Consider the following 16,597-nt stretch of genomic DNA (forward strand, 5'->3'; position numbering starts at 1 on the left):
CTGCCGATAAATCAATACAATTAACAGCCAAATTCCCAGAAGAAAAAAAAGAAGTTACTGGAGGCGGTGAACGTTTAGAATTGTTTTCCCATCAAACTTTGGAGATGTGATCACTCTCCTCCATCATTCTTCCACTTCTGAGCTCGCTGTCGTTATCCCCACTTTCAGTGTTACAAGCTGTTTTTGGAGTTCAGAGAGCGCTTAAGTTTGTGGGTTAACCTTATTTCCTTGTCCCTTTTCTCTTCCGACTCTGGGCCTTTTATTAATTTTTTTTTTATCTTATAATCCCGCCGGGAGTCAGAATTATTCAAATTCTAATAATAATACCTGGCACATTGCCTCTAAGATTCTTAAGTTCCAGTGATAAGATTGCTTCTTTTTTTTTCTTTTTTTCCTTTATTGAGCTCAGGGGGCTATTTTGGGCACGTCTGACATAACAATGGGCTCTTTTTGATGTCTCTTTCTCTGCTCCCACTTGCACACACTCACACACACCAAAAAAAAAAAAGTCTTTCGCTTTAGAGCTAGAAAGCAAAGCAAGGAAACAAACATCCAGTTGAGAGCGATGAGGAAGGAAGGTGCAAGCACGCCCCCAGATGAGCAGATGAGCGTCAGTAATTATGGTTTATTTGATGCAGACTTTCTGCCTGCAAGGAGACAGTCTCTTTTGTGTGTGTGTGTGTGTGTGTGTGTGTGTGTGTGTGTGTGTGTGTGAAACCTCTTAAGTGCATTTCCGTTTCCTGGCTGTCTCTGCTCTCACTTGCAAGAGAGAGTTGCAAGATTTGAAAGAAATCTGATGTCAAATCAGCTGAGATGGGCTTTGGTGGCAAATGCAAGAATAATAGACCTTGTCCTTGTCAAGACTTCACAACTTCTAAAAGGCACATGGGGAGGGGTTTAGATCAGGGGGTCCCTACGCCCCGGGCCATGAATTCACTAATGGGCCTTGAAACTTTTGGAACCGGGCCACAGAAGTAGTGGACGACCGTGCATGTGCATCCTTACTCGTGCGAGCAGCGGATGAGCACATCCATTTGCATGAGAAGTGGGTTCGTGTGCCCGCTGCTCATCGGGCAAACGGAGCTGCGCACCTATACGCCCTTGTCCGCTGCGCACGTGGAACCAGCCCCTCTCTCCCCACCTCCACTGGTCCGTAAAGCCAAAAAGGTTGGGAAACTGGTCTAGATAATTCACCAAGGCTGACTCGTCCAAGCAAAACTTGGCACAGCCAACCAACACATTGCGGGACAACTCAACAGGGCCAACTCACGGCAGGACAAGCAACACATTAATATCGAAGAAATGGTGGCATAGGACCATTAAAGAAAGGATGCCGAAGGAGGGACAGAATGAAAAGAGAATGACAAAAATTAAAATAATTTTTCTTTATTTGTAAATAAATACTGTCAACGTTGCAAATATTGTATATTCTTGCTTTTGACAATATGCAGAATTGTCTGGTAAATATGGGGTTAATAAAGAGCAGAAGGGGTGTGGGGGGTAAAGCCCAGGAAAGAAAGAGGAAGAAAACATTTGACCTTCACACTAATTGGATAATGTGAGATATGATGGCTAATTTAGGGAGGGAACATGCTAATAATTTAACTGCTCAGAGGAAGAGAACTTAGATCCTAGCATCCCTCCCTTGTGCCTGTGCCGACATTTTGTAACAATAAAAGACTTTTAGGAAAATAAATGCCTGGAAGTTCTTTGAAGTGTTTCATTAGCCAGAACCACAACAAATACCTTTTAAATAAAAAATATTAAATTTTATTTATTTATTTTATATCTTATTTATATTTAAACTGAATTATTGAACTGTCCTGTGGTGAGTTTCTCTCTAAGACCTCGGAAGGATGGGTTAACTTTGAGCTGGTCTGGAAGGAAGGAAGGAAGGAAGGAAGGAAGGAAGGGAGGGAGGGAGGGAGGGAGGGAGGGAGGGAGGGAGGAAGGAAGGAAGGAAGGAAGGAAGGAAGGAGGAAGGAAGGAAGGAAGGAAGGAAGGAAGGAAGGAAGGAAGGAAGGAAGGAAGCCCTTAGACTTATATCCCGCTTCACAGTGCTTTACAGCCCTCTCTAAGCGGTTTACAGAACCAGCCTGTTGCCCCCCCAACAATCGGGGTCCTCATTTTACCTCCGAAGGATGGAAGGCTGAGTCAACCTTGAGCTGGTCAGGATCGGACTCCAGGCTGTGGGCAGAGTCGGCTTGCAATGCTGCACTCTAACCCCTGTACCACCAGGGCTCCTAAAGCCAGGTTTCTGAGTGAATCACTGCAGTCGTTAAGTGAAATCACACAGTCACTGAGCCAATCTGGCTTCCCCCCATCGGCTTGGCTTGTCGGAAGCTGGCTGGGAAGGTCGCAAATGGCGAATCCGTGGCCCCGGGTTGCTGCCACCATTGGTAAAACCACCCTGGTTGCCAAGCACCACAAATTCGCACCAGATGATCGTCCCCTTTGCAAAGCCCGCCCCAAGGCTCTAGTCCTCATGACCCAGAAAGCCCACTCTGAGAGAGGACACTCACCACATGAGGCTGATTTAACGCCACGGGGTAGGACATGGCGTGGGAAGGGTAGTGGGTCTCTGCTGCCCGCCAGGTCTGGGCTGCCGGTTGCGTAGATCCAGCCATTGCCAAAAAGGGGGGGGGGTCAGTCTTCTTTGGGAGATCCCTCCTAAGAATCAGCGATGTGATGCACTAAGGAATCCCCGAATTCGGGCCCATGATGCTCGCCCAAGCCATGTCACGTTGTGCCTGTAAGGGAAACAAAGGCAGGCCAGATTAGAGTCCCGTTGAAAAAAAACAAGGGGTCAGTTTGAGACAATTAAATGGGTGGGCACCTCCCTCCCATAACGGAGTCCCAGCTTTAATTCTGTATATTTCTTATATTTTTTTATGCTTTTTAATGTATTTTTTTCTAGTTAAAACTGTTTTTAATCTTCAAAACAAGAAGGAAAATGACATGAAAAACAACCAAGCAGCATTTAAAAAAATTCACTACAGCAAACATTCTACAACGTAAATGTTTCTTCATTAACAATATTGTGCACGGCGTTTCACATTTGTAACGTTTGATCAGAGTATAGAATAAAATACAAAAACACAAAAATACCAAAGCAAAGATAAGATAAGAAGAAGATGAGATGAGATAAATAAGAAGATAAGATAAGATAAGATATAAGATATAAGATAAGATAAGATATAAGATAAGGTATAAGGTGTAAGGTGTAAGGTGTAAGGTATAAGGTATAAGGTATAAGGTATAAGGTATAAGGTATAAGGTATAAGGTAAGTTAAGGTGATAAGATAAGATAAGATAAGATAAGATAAGATAAGATAAGATAAGATAAGATAACCTTTATTGTCACTTTCTTACTGTGGGCACAACAGCACACATCAAAAATAAAATTTAGTTGCCCGCTCTCAAAGTGAAACACACACATGGCACACACCTAAACATACTATGTACAACATATGTATAGTGTCAACGCTGCAAATACTATATATTCTTGCTTTGACAATATGCAGAACTGTCTGGTATTTTTGGGGTTAATACAGAGCTTAGAGGGTGGGGGTAAAGCCCGGGAAAGAAAGAGGAAGCAAAAACCTTTGACCTTCACACTAAGTTTTATTTTTTTTTCCCACCTTAAACCCAAAGTCCAGAAGCAGTCTCCAAAACTGGAAACAGAAGTTTACTTATATTCTATTCTTCAATCAAAACGGTCAATTTAGCCGTCTCTGCCAACCCTATCATCCATAGTGAGAATCGAAATGTCCTTCCATTTTGGTGCATTACAATAAATACGTCTTGCTGCCGTCAACATATGTAAGATCAGAGTTCCAATTTTTTTTTCCCACCAAGTCTTTTTCCATTTTAAGCCCATAAGAAAAGTTTCTGGTGTTATTCTTTACTTTTAAGAATGTTCTGCATTAGGGCATGAATCCTAGTCCGATAGGTCTATGCTTTATTGCACGTCCACCATAAATGATAAAGGGTGGGAGTCAGAATTTCCATCACTCAGCAAAACTGGGTTGGGAAGCCAGGCCGGAGGTTACCACCTGACTTTGCCATGGTTCTTAAGCAAATTACATGACAGTTAAGTCAATTCGGCTTCCCTCATTAACTTGGTTTGTCGGAATCCAGCTGGGAAAGTTGCGAATGATGATTGAGACTAAAACATACAAAGAGACTAAAACATGTAAAGAACGGCTGCAGGACTTGGGTTTGGTTAGTCTAAAGAAAAGAAGAAATAGGGGAGATGTGATAGCAGTGTTCCAGTATTTGAGGGGCTGCCACCAAGAAGAGGGGGTCAGAGTATTCACCATAGCACCAGAGGACAGGACAAGAAACAATGATGGGAAACTGATCAAGGAGAGAAGCAACCTGGAATTAAGGAGAAACTTCCTAACAATGAGGACAATCAACCAGTGGAACAGCTTGCCACCAGAAATTGTGGGCGCCCCATCACTGGAGATTTTTAAGAAGAGACTGGACAATCACCTGTCTGAGATGGTGTAGGTTCACCTGCTTAAGCAGGGGGTTGGACTAGAAGACTTCCAAGGTCCCTTCCAACTCTATTCTATTCTATAGTCTAGTCTAGTCTAGTCTAATCTAGTCTAGTCTAGTCTAGTCTAATTCTAGTCATCTATTTCTATTCCATATTCTATTCTATTCCATATTCCTATTCCTATTCTATTCCATATTCCATATTCTAGTCTATTCTATTCCATATTTTATTCTATTCTATTCCATATTCTATTCTATTCTATTCTATTCTATTCTATTCCTATTCCTATTCCATATTCTATTCTATTCTATTCTGTTCTGTTCTGTTCTATTTCATATTCTATTCTATTCTATTCCATATTCTATTCTATTCCATATTCTATTCTATTCTATTCTATTCTATTCTATTCCTATTCCATATTCTAATCTAGTCTAGTCTATTTCTATTCCTTATTCTATTCCATTCCATCCCATCCCATCCCTTCCCATCCCATATAAACGTCTCTAAATCAAGCCTGTTCCCCTCCGCCTCCCCCGCCCCCCCCCCGCCCCTTCATCCACTGCAGCGTTGAACTATTTCCTTGCATGGTTTGCAAAAGGGAAGAGAAAAAGGAAGCCCAACCTGCCACCAACAGAATTCGGCTTCCTCGGAATTTGCTCTTAGGATTGCGAAACAAAAGGACTCTCTGCAAACTGTCCCCAGGTTCATTCTTCCCCCTGCCCAACCAGGAAAGGGTTGGAAAAAGTTGCCTCACCAGTTGAACCTTACGCCTATTTCAAGAGCTTTCTCTGTAGCCATTTCAAACCCTTCCTCCCATCCTTTATAGCAGTGGTTCTCAACCTTTTTAATGCCGCGACCCCCAACCGGTCGTAAGTCGAGGACTACTCAACCGGTCGTAAGTCGAGGACTACTCAACTGGTGCAGCACCGTTTGCAGACTGGGACTTTTGGCGGGCTCAGCAGGGCAGAGACAGCCTGGACAATTCCTATTGGCTTTTGAAAGCCAATAGAATTAGACTCTATTCAAGAGAGTCTATTCTATTGGCTTTTAAAAGCCAATAGAATAAAAGGGAGTAGCACAGCTAAGGAAAAGGGGGGGAAAAATGGCGGACTGCGTTGTTTGGTGACCCCCATGAAATGGTCATTCGACCCCAAATGGGGTCCCGACCCACAGGTTGAGAACCACTGCTTTATAGACTTACACCCGTTCGTTGAGCAACCTTTCAAAGTTACCATCGCACTGAAAAAAAAACAACTTATAACTGATCCTCAAACTTACGACCGTCACAACACCCCTGCAGTCACATGATCATCACTTGCGACTTTCCAAGCCTGCTTCCAACTGGTAAAGTCACTGGGGATGCTGTCACATTTTGCTTAGCGACTGTGGGTGATTCTCTTTTTTTAATCAATCTTTTTTTATTAATTTTTTTTCATCAACATATGTTAATTTTTCCAATCAACAAGTTGTCTGGAATTTGCTAAGCTAATACATGTTCAATTCCTAATCCGTCATTCTTTTCTCTAACCAAGAATAAAATAAATTCCAAATTTGATAGTAGTTCGTATCTTCTTTGTCTTTCAGCCTCATAGTTAGTCTGTCCATCTCTGCACATTCCAATATTTTCGTAATTATTTCTTCCACTGATGGCAATCCTTCGTCCTTCCAATATTGTGCAAAAATTATTCTCGCTGCTGTGGTAATATGTAAAGTTAAATATAATTTCTGCTTATTAGTCTTTTCAGACATAATGCCTAGTAAAAAAAAAGTTCAGGTTTAAAATCCACTTGTTCGCCCAATATTTTTTCTAACCACATATGTATGCTTTTCCAATAGGCCTTTGCTTTCTGACTGTGGGTGATTCTCTTAATGACCTCAATCACGGGTGCCAAAACTGCCATCGTTAAATGGAGCGGTGCTTCAGAACTGCTTCATTTTAGTTGGTGCTTCTGCAAACTCAATCAATGGGGGTTTGTTCTACAAACCACAATAACAAAGCCACAGTTTAGCCTAGCAAGCAGAGCCCACCCAAGAACAGCTGAGACATCCATCAAGCCGGACCCTTGAGTTACGGACTCTCCATCTTTGCAACTCCTACAAAGGGACTACCAGGATCATGCCTCCCTCCCCTTTAAACCTGGATGGGTCCAGCAGCTGGCTAAGGATGATGGAAGGCGAAGCCCAACCCAGGATGGAGAATGAGGGTTGGGGAAAGCATCAAATTTACAAACACGGTTTAAGTTTGTGTTTGGGAACCTTGGCAACCTGAGACCTTCAAAGTCGACCAACACTGGTTGAGGGTTCAAAAAGCACATTTAAGTATGCCCTGGCAGAACTAAAAGACGAATACAGTTAGTCCTCAACTTATGACAGTTTGTTCAAAGTTACAACGGCACCGAAAAAAAGTGACTTAGAACCATTTTTCACGCTTGCGACCGTTGCAGCCTCCCCGTGGGTCACATGATCAAATTTCAGATGTTCGGCAACTGACTCATATTTATGACGGTCGCAGTGTCCCAGGTTCACATCATCCCCTTTTGCGACCGTCTGACGAGCAAAGTGAATAGGGAAGCTGGATTCACTTAACAACTGGATTACTTACTTTACGACTGCAGTGATTCCAATAATAATAATAATAATAATAATAATATTGGAAGGGACCTTGGAGGTCATCTAGTCCAACCCCCTGCTCAGGCAGTAGACCCTATACCATTTCGGACAAATGGCTGTCCAGTCTCTTCTTAAAAACCTCCAGTGTTGGAGCATTCACCGCTTCTGGAGGCAGGTGGTTCCACTGGTTAATTGTTCTGACTGTCAGGAAGTTTCTCCTTAGTTCTAAGTTGCTTCTCTCCTTGATTAGTTTCCATCTGTTGCTCCTTGTCCTGCCTTCAGGCGCTTTGGAGAATAGCTTGACTCCCTCTTCTTTGGGGCAGCCCCTGAGATATTGGAACACTGCTATCATGTCCCCCCTCGTCCTTCTCTTCATTAAACTAGACATCCCCAATTCCATCAACCGTTCCTTATATGCTTTAGCCTCCAGTCCCCTGATCATCTTTGTTGCTCTTCTCTGTATTCTTTCTAGAGTACCGTGGCAAGGAAAGTCGTAAAAGGGGACAAAATGCACTTAACAAATGTCTTGCTTAGCAGTATAAATTTTGGGCTCAGTTGTGGTCATTTAAATTGTCCCTAATTTTGGGATACATATCCAACTCAACAATTCCAACACGGGTCTTCGCCATGCGCCAGAAAAACAGAGCCATTTGCAAATCCTTAGTTTTTTTTTTCCCCAGACTACCCAACTTTGAAAAAAATTGCAAAAGGGAGAGGGGGGGAACCCAAAAGAGGATCAATTCACCTCTCTTTGCTTCTCTTAATGTTTCTCGCTGCCAGCAATTATTCTCTGTAGCTATGGAAACTCTGGCTGCCGTTCAAGGCAACTGTGGGAGAAACTTGGCAGCCCCCCTTTTCACTGCAACTGAGGTTTTTTTTGTGTGTTTAAATAAATCTTGCATCACCAGTCTCTTTAGACCTGAATCAAACCAACATCCTTTCATTTTTTTTTATTTATTTTTTCTTTTTTGCAACACGGCGCAGCAGCTTAGCAAAGGATTTGGGCGGTCCAACGCTTTTTAATATATATATATATATATATATATATATATATATATATATATATATATATATATATATATATATATGGGCATTCCTAAATGCATGGCTTAAGGTTACAGCAGGTGCTTTTTAATATATATATATATATATATATATATATATATATATATATATATATATATATATATATATATATATGACTCTCCACTTGCATTCCTAAATGCATGGCTTAAGGTTACAGCAGGTGACCGGCCTCTTTGCTGGTAGGTTTTCCTGGCGCAGGAGCTTTGCAAAGTTGGAGGAAAGCAAACAAAACTTATTTAAGTTTCAGTTTCGGAAACTTTGCCAGGTAACCAAAACAGATAAAGCCAACTTTTGTTCGGATTCTAATGGTTTATGGTGTATAGAGTGGGGCTTGTTCACTCTTCAATAAAGGAGAATATTTCTCAGGGTTGAAATGAGAGGAGCTGGGGTGTTCCCTGACCTGGGTGGTTTTCGTGAAGACGTTTTAATATCAAACTAGGTAACATCATCAGTACTAGAAGGGAGTAGATTTGGCATAGAGGAGGAGGAAGAGGAGGGGAGGAGGGGGGGAAGGGAGGGGGAGAAGGAGGAAGAGGGGGGCTGTAGGGTTCCCCTAACATCAGCACTGATTATGTTACCTAGTTGAGGTAAGGAAACGTCTGCAAGAAAACCACCAAGCTCAGAGAGCATCAAGGATCCCACAGTCCTCATCATCCTTCCTTTTTTCCACAAACCTCACTCCTTTCTAGCACTGATGATGCTACCTAGTTGGGTCATGAAACGTTTGCAAGAAAACCACCAAGCTCAGAAAGCACCAAGGACCCCACAGTCCTCATCATCCTTCCTTTTTTCCACAAACCTCACTCCCTTCTAGCACTGATGATGTTCCCTAGTTGGGTAATGCAACGCCTGCAAGAAAACCACCAAGCTCAGAGAGCACCAAGAACCTCAGAGTCTTCCTCCTCCTCCTCCTCTCTGCAAACCTCACTCCCTTCTATCACTGAGGATGTGCCCTTGTAGGGTCACGAAGCGTCTCCATGAAAACCACCAAGCTCAGAGCGTACCAAGGACCCCACAGTCATCAACCACCACCTCCTCCTTTCTTCTAGCACTGATGATGTTCCCTAGTTGGGTCATGAAACGTCTGCAAGAAAACCACCCACCTCATGGAGCACCAAGGACCCCACATTCCTCCTCCTCCTCCTCCTCCTCCTCCTCCTCCTCTCTGCAAACCTCACTCCCTTATAGCACTGAGGATGTTCCCTTGTAGGGTCACGAAGCGTCTGCAAAAAAACCACCAAGCTCAGAGAGTACCAAGGACTCCACAGTCATCAACCACCACCTCCACCTCCTCCTCTAGCACTGATGATGTTCCCTAGTTGGGTCATGAAACATCTGCAAGAAAACCACCCAGATCAGAGAGCCACAAGGACCCCACAGTCCTCCTCCCCCTCCCCTCCTCCTCCTCCCTTCTAGCACTGATGATGTTACCTAGTTGGGTCACGAAACGTTTGCAAGAAATCCACCAGGCTCAGAAAGCACCAAGGACCCCACAGTCCTCATCATCCTTTTTTCCACAAACCTCACTCCCTTCTAGCACTGATGATGTTCCCTAGTTGGGTAATGCAACGCCTGCAAGAAAACCACCAAGCTCAAGAGAGCACTCTCGTTCATGTCTTTAAGCAAGGGAGTCAATAGCCCTGTCATCAAGTCCATCCATCTTTCTAACCATCCCCTTCTTCTTTTTCTCTTTTCTTCCATCTTCCCACCGTTATAGACTTCTCCAGGGAGTTAACCTGATTCGGTTGTTTTTCTTTTTCGCTTTCATCTTTTACTTCCTAGCTTCCAATGTCGTGTTTTCCTGCACTCTGCTTCATGTAATTTTGCCTGAAAAGGGATATTGTGATAAGAGATGGACGAATTTGTTGGTGGTGATTGTCTTCACGCTTAAGAAATACCGTAAGTGAAATCTCCACTTTCCCAGCCCGCCACGGACCACCCCCTAGAATCTCACATCCATCCTGAAGACCAAACTTGAATCCCCAACCCTTATCTGACATTGTCCTAAAATACATTTTGCACTGGGACAAGGTCTGAGAACTTTCACGCTGCAACTCAACTAGGATGCTTGGAGTGAGCTTATAAGGTAAACTCAACTCAATATTTGCTTCTCAAGAAATCCTCCCTAAAAAAAATGACAAATTTAGAAAGCCACCAAATGCCTCGATGTCTCTGGAGATTCTCAATCATCCAGGTCATGGTTGTCCCAAAGGTGCTTTTCAAAAAACAACAACAACAACAAAGTAAGTTCCAGATTGCCTTTGGGACCACATCATGCCTCATGAAAGTTACCTACTGGTCTTTCTACCTCAGTGATTCTCAATCTTCCTAATGCTGCGACTTTAATACAGTTGCTCATGTTGTGGTGACCCCCAACCATAACATTATTTTTGTTGCTACTTCATAACTGTAATTTTGCTACTGTTATGAATTGTAATGTAAATATCTGATATGCAGGATTATTTTCATTGTTACAAATTGAACATAATTAAATTCTATTCTATTCTATTCTATTCTATTCTATTCTACTCTACTCTACTCTATTCTATTCCATATTGTTTATTCTATTCTCTCTTCCATATTGTCTATTCTATTCTATTCTATTCTATTCTATTCTATTCTATTCTATTCTACTCTACTCTACTCTACTCTACTCTATTCTACTCTACTCTGGTCTCTATTCTATTCTATTCTATTCTATTCTATTCTATTCTATTCTATTCTATTCTATTCTATACTCTACTCTACTCTACTCTACTCTACTCTATTCCATATTGTCTATTCTATTCTCTCTTCCATATTGTCTATTCTATTCTATTCTATTCTATTCTATTCTATTCTATTCTATACTCTACTCTACTCTACTCTATTCCATATTGTCTATTCTATTCTCTCTTCCATATTGTCTATTCTATTCTATTCTATTCTATTCTATTCTATTCTATTCTACTCTACTCTACTCTACTCTACTCTACTCTACTCTATTCCATATTGTCTATTCTATTCTATTCTATACTATTCTATTCTATTCTATTCTACGCTACTCTACTCTACTCTACTCTACTCTACTCTACTCTGGTCTCCTATTCTATTCTATTCTATTCTATTCTATTCTATTCTATGACAATTTAGGATCGTCTTCTTTCTGGTTATTCGAAAAAGGTTCAGTTATATCTAGCTGATCAAGGTCTGGACTTTCCTGCCTTGAACAAGCCAACATCTTGCCACAGAACCTGCTAGAAATAGAGCTTGAAGTCAACCATTTGCTTCCGAATAATAATAAAAAAAAAACTGGAGAAAAGGACTCAACATTGGCTCTTCTGAAACGCCAGAAGATTCCCAGGCTGTGTGTTGCAACCTGCAGTTGATGGGGTGGCCTCCGAGGGTTTTGAAGGCACAAAAAAGCATTGTTCAAAGTTTTTAAAAATAGTAAGCAAACCTAACAGAACGGCATGAAAGGGGCAACTGGTGTAGCCTTTTCTTGTTGTCGTCTTGGAGTTTGTCCAAGCTCCACTGTGCAAACAGAGGGAAGGGGAAGGGAAATTCCACTTTTCTACAATGGCTGGAGGAAGGCCCAACTTCGGCGCCATTGACAATTGAATTTCCATTTCATTTTGTTCTCCACCGTGAACTTCTATCCGCCAAACACACTTGTACAGCCAGCGGTTGTTTTTTTCCAAAGCCTATTTTGGGGAGCTACTAAGGGTTGATCTCAAAAAACAGCAAGGAGTGCCACTTCATTTCTAATAGATAAGTAGGTAGATAATAGATAGATTCACCCATCTAAAGCAGCTTGTCCTGTCAGTGTGGGTAAAGAATGTGGTTCAGCCATCAACCGACACATCCAGATAAACCACCTTTGCATGCCGTTTAGAAGAGACAATCAAAACTCAATACGAACTAATATAAAGCAAGGAAGAAAAGAGAAAAAGAAGGGAAAGCAAAAGAGTGTAAGAAAAGCTCAAAATTTACGAGAAAATGTTTACAAAATGTTTTATAGGTGGCACCTTGATCCACAGAAGATGTCTCGTATGTATCCAAATCTGCAGCCTAAATGTTGGAGATGTGGTTGTTTGGATGCAACGTATTATCATATTTGGTGGTCATGTAAAAATATAAAGGCTTTTTGGATTAAGATTTGGTGGAATATTCAAAAAATTTTAATAGAAGGATAAAATTTACACCACAATTGTTTTTGTTAGGTATTATTGTTGATTGTGATGATAAAGAAATTATTTTAATGTTGAATTTAATTACAGCAGCAAGGCTGCTGATAGGGCAATACTGGAAGAAGGATTTTTTGCCTACTTTAGAGGAATGGTTTCTTAAAGTTTCTTATTTATCTGAAATGGCAAAAATTTCGGCTTATTTGAAAGATCAATCGCAAGAGAAATATTTTTGGGTGTGGAAAAGATGGGTGAATTTTATACAGCACAAATATAAGATTAAAAAGTATTATCTAGCTTTTGAATAATTTATGTTTAAGGTAACGATTAGAACTATTGTTTTGTTTTGTTTTTATATATTAAAAAGTTAAAGTATTTAAAATTTTGTTGTTTTTTTGAATGTATTTATAATTGTTTAATGTTTATTTAACTTGTAAGGTTTTTTTTTTAGTTTTTATTAACCCTGTATTCAGCTCTGGGAAGAAGGGGGGAGGATGATGGGTGGGAGGGGTGGGTGGGAGAGGGGGATTATTTTATTGTAAAACTGCAAAAATTTTCAATTAAAAAAAAAAGAAAGAAAATAGCAAAAAAAAAAAAAAAAAAGATACGAAGAAATGTTTTCCCAGATTTTTCCAGGCAGTTATAAGTTCATGAACCGGCTAAAGTTTTCCTAGAAACACAAAGCCACGACAAGCACATTCTGAATAAAATTGAGACAAAAACAGAATTCATTCCAGATTTTAGGGTAAGAACACCGGTACCTAGTTTAAGCCATTTTTGCTCGTTCACATGCTGTTGGTTTTCCTGTTTCTTCTTCTGATTTTAGTCCAATTAACTTGGTTTGGGGCAGAACCAGGTTTCCATTTGCTATCTTTTCTTTACAAATTCAAAAAGAACTCTAGAAAAAGTACAGAGAAGAGCAACAAAGATGATCAGGGGACTGGAGGCTAAAACATAGGAAGAACGGCTGCGGGACTTGGGTTTGGCTAGTCTAAAGAAAAGAAGAAATAGGGGTGACATGATAGCAGCGTTCCAGTATTTGAGGGGCTGCCACAAAGAAGTGGGGGTCACATTATTCACCAAAGCACCAGAGGGCAGGACAACAAACAATGCTTGGAAACTATTCAAAGAGAGAAGCAACCTGGAATTAAGGAGAAATTTCCTGACAGTTAGAACAATTAACCAGTGGAACAACCTGCCACCAGAAGTTGTGAATGCTCCAGTCAAAAAGAAGTGGGGGTCACATTATTCACCAAAGCACCAGAGGGCAGGACAAGAAACAATGGTTGGAAACTGACCAATGAGAGAAGCAACCTGGAATTAAGGAGAAATTTCCTGACAGTTAGAACAATTAACCAGTGGAACAACCTGCCACCAGAAGTTGTGAATGCTCCAGCCAAAAAGAAGTGGGGGTCACATTATTCACCAAAGCACCAGAGGGCAGGACAAGAAACAATGGTTGGAAACTGATCAAAGAGAGAAGCAATCTGGAATTAAGGAGAAATTTCCTGACAGTTAGAACAAATAACCAGTGGAACAACCTGCCACCAGAAGTTGTGAATGCTCCAAGAATGGAAATTTTTAAGAAGAGACTGGACTATTATTTGTCTGAAATGGTATAATAGGGAGTTGGACTAAAAGACCTCCAAGGTCCCTTACTACTGCTACTGCTACTGCTATTGCTATTGCTACTGCTACTTGTACTGCTACTTCTTCTTCTTCTTCTTCTTCTTCTTCTTCTTCTTCTTCTTCTTCTTCTTCTTCTTCTTCTTCTTCTTCTTCTTCTTCTTATATTATTGTTTGTTGTTGATGGTGATTATTGTTGTTGTTTGTTGTTGTTGTCGAATGGGGGGGTGTTCTTGGGTTTGAGAAGCAAAGCCACCCATCATAGAAAGCAAATCAACATTTATTTATTTCTCCTGCCACATTCCAGGTGGAATAAATTTTAGCAACACGTCAGGTTTAGGAACCGAACAGCCTCCAAGTCTTCTCTCTTTCCACGGCCTGCCGTGAGACGGAACGGGGCGAAAAGGACACGTTAATTACTGATGCAGAACGGGCTAAAAATAAAACACAACACGGTGTGTCCTGCCGTTAAGTCAGACAAAGCGCCAACCCGCCAGCGAGCTGGCAGGCGAAAAAAGGAATATTTTTCAGGCACTGAGAGATCAAGGCCTTGTTCTCATCACTTCCGTCCTCCCTCCGCCCCTCTAGTCTTGCTTGGAAATTTAAAAAAACAAACAAACTTGGCTTTCCCCAAGAAGGGAGAGAAAGAGAGAGGGAAAATAAAACTGGCCAGCAGAAATACCGGTAGCCCCTTGATTTACAATCACAATCGGGACCCAAATTTCCATTTGGCTAAGCAAGGCGGCTGTTAAGTCAGCCATGCCTAATTTTATTGCCAGGATTGTTAAGCAAATCACAGCAGCATTTGTTAGGCAAATTGTGCAGTCATTAAGCAAATCTTGGTGTGTTTCCCCCCCCCCACTTCATTAGTCAGAAGCGGGGGCGGGGTGGGGGGGTGGGGGGGAGTGTCACGTAACCCTGGGGCGCCATACTGCATACACCCAGTTGGCAAGCACCTAATTTGGATTACGTGACCCCTGGGGATGTTGCAACCGTCGTTAAATGTGAGGATACAGTGCTGCTGTGTCTTCCAATGGTCCGTAAACAAAATGGCCACAAACTGAGGACTACCTGTATCGAACAGAGTGCAGAGAAGAGCAACAAAGATGATCAGAGGACTGGAGGCTAAAACATATGAAGAACGGTGGCAGGAACTGGGTAGGTCTAGATCAGTGGTTCTCAACCTGTGGGTCGGGACCCCATTTGGGGTCGAACGACCATTTCACGGGGGTCGCCAAACAACGCAGTCCGCCATTTTTCCCCCCTTTTCCTTAGCTGTGCTACTCCCTTTTATTCTATTGGCTTTTGAAAGCCAATAGAATAGACTCTCTTGAATAGAGTCTAATTCTATTGGCTTTCAAAAGCCAATAGGAATTGTCCAGGCTGTCTCTGCCCTGCTGAGCCCACCAAAAGTCCCATTCTGCAAACGGTGCTGCACCAGTTGAGTAGTCCTCGACTTACGACCGGTTGAGTAGTCCTCGACTTACAACCGGTTGGGAGTCACGGCATTAAAAAGGTTGAGAACCACTAGATTAACTGATCTCAGGTCTAATCAAGGAGAGAAGCAACCTAGAACTAAGGAGAAACTTCCTAACACTGAGAACAATTAACCAGTGGAACAACCTGCCTCCAGAAATTATAGGTGCTTCATTTTAAGAAGAGAGTGGACGGCCACTTGTCTGAAATGGTATAGGGTTTCCTGCCTGAGCAGGGGGTTGGACTAGAGGACCTCCAAGGTCCCTTCCAGTTCTATTCTGATTAACCAATCTCAGATAATCAATTTTGGAAGACCTCCAACGTCTTTTCCAAGCTCTGCTACAGTGTTCTGTTCTGAACTGGCGAATTCTTTGCAAAGCAGCCAGCAACACTCTGCAGGGCTGCAGTCTACTCCCGTTAGCTCCCTGCCTGCCTGCCTCTTTTAAAATTAGCTTTTTCCTTTTCCTTCTCTTGGGAGATAGCCTTTGGCTGCCCCCACCACACAGACACCCCCCCTCCTCCGAGTTTGCTCTTATCAAATGCCACCTTCCCAGGATCCGATTGCCGTGTGTCAAGTCAAGGAGAAAACTCGTAATTTATTGATGCGTTGAGTGCAAGGGGAGAGCAGGGCTTCCCTCTGGTTGCACGGTCCCTCCAGACATATTCCCCCCCCCCCCCCAGAGATGCCATCAATTGCAAAACGTTTCTTCCAGCAGCAAAGCTGTGGGATTTTTTTAAAAAATATTTTTTTTTTGCTGGCAACCCAACTGTCGAAGAAAAGAGAACCGTGTCGGGAGGAAAAAAATTGAGAAAAAAACAACAACCAACCAACGTTGAATTCAGGCAATCAAGCTCTCCTCCCAAAAGGCCAGCACTGCAGGAATCTTCAGGTACAATCTCCGTCCTCAACTGACCACAATTTGAGCGCAACATTTCCGTTGCTAAGTGAGACGTTTGTTAAGTCAGCTTTGCCCCATTTATGCAGCTGTTAAATGAATCACTGCAGCTGCTGAGCTAGTAGCACAGTCGTTAATCTTGCTTCCCCACGGACTGCTTGTCAGAAGGGGATTACGTTAACTGCGATCGTCATAAATACGAACCGGTTGCCAAACATCCTAATTTTGGTCAC

General features: G+C 42.0%; 1 protein-coding gene across 15 annotated transcripts in view; it reads right to left on the bottom strand.

The window, feature by feature from the left end:
• The window catches only part of NCOR2 (nuclear receptor corepressor 2), a 233,097-nt gene that overhangs the window by 157,823 nt on the left and 58,677 nt on the right, over positions 1-16,597 (bottom strand). For all 15 annotated transcript variants that reach the window (XM_039357314.1, XM_039357316.1, XM_039357312.1 and 12 more), the window contains one exon: positions 2,523-2,750. In XM_039357314.1, coding sequence (XP_039213248.1) covers positions 2,523-2,627 — 105 coding nt within the window. In that variant the 5' untranslated portion in view covers positions 2,628-2,750. The remainder of the gene's footprint in view (positions 1-2,522; positions 2,751-16,597) is intronic.

This window comes from Crotalus tigris, unplaced genomic scaffold (assembly GCF_016545835.1).
Source record: "Crotalus tigris isolate CLP2741 ecotype Arizona unplaced genomic scaffold, ASM1654583v1 scf7180000018891.247784533:1973344, whole genome shotgun sequence".
NCBI lineage: Eukaryota > Metazoa > Chordata > Lepidosauria > Squamata > Viperidae > Crotalus > Crotalus tigris.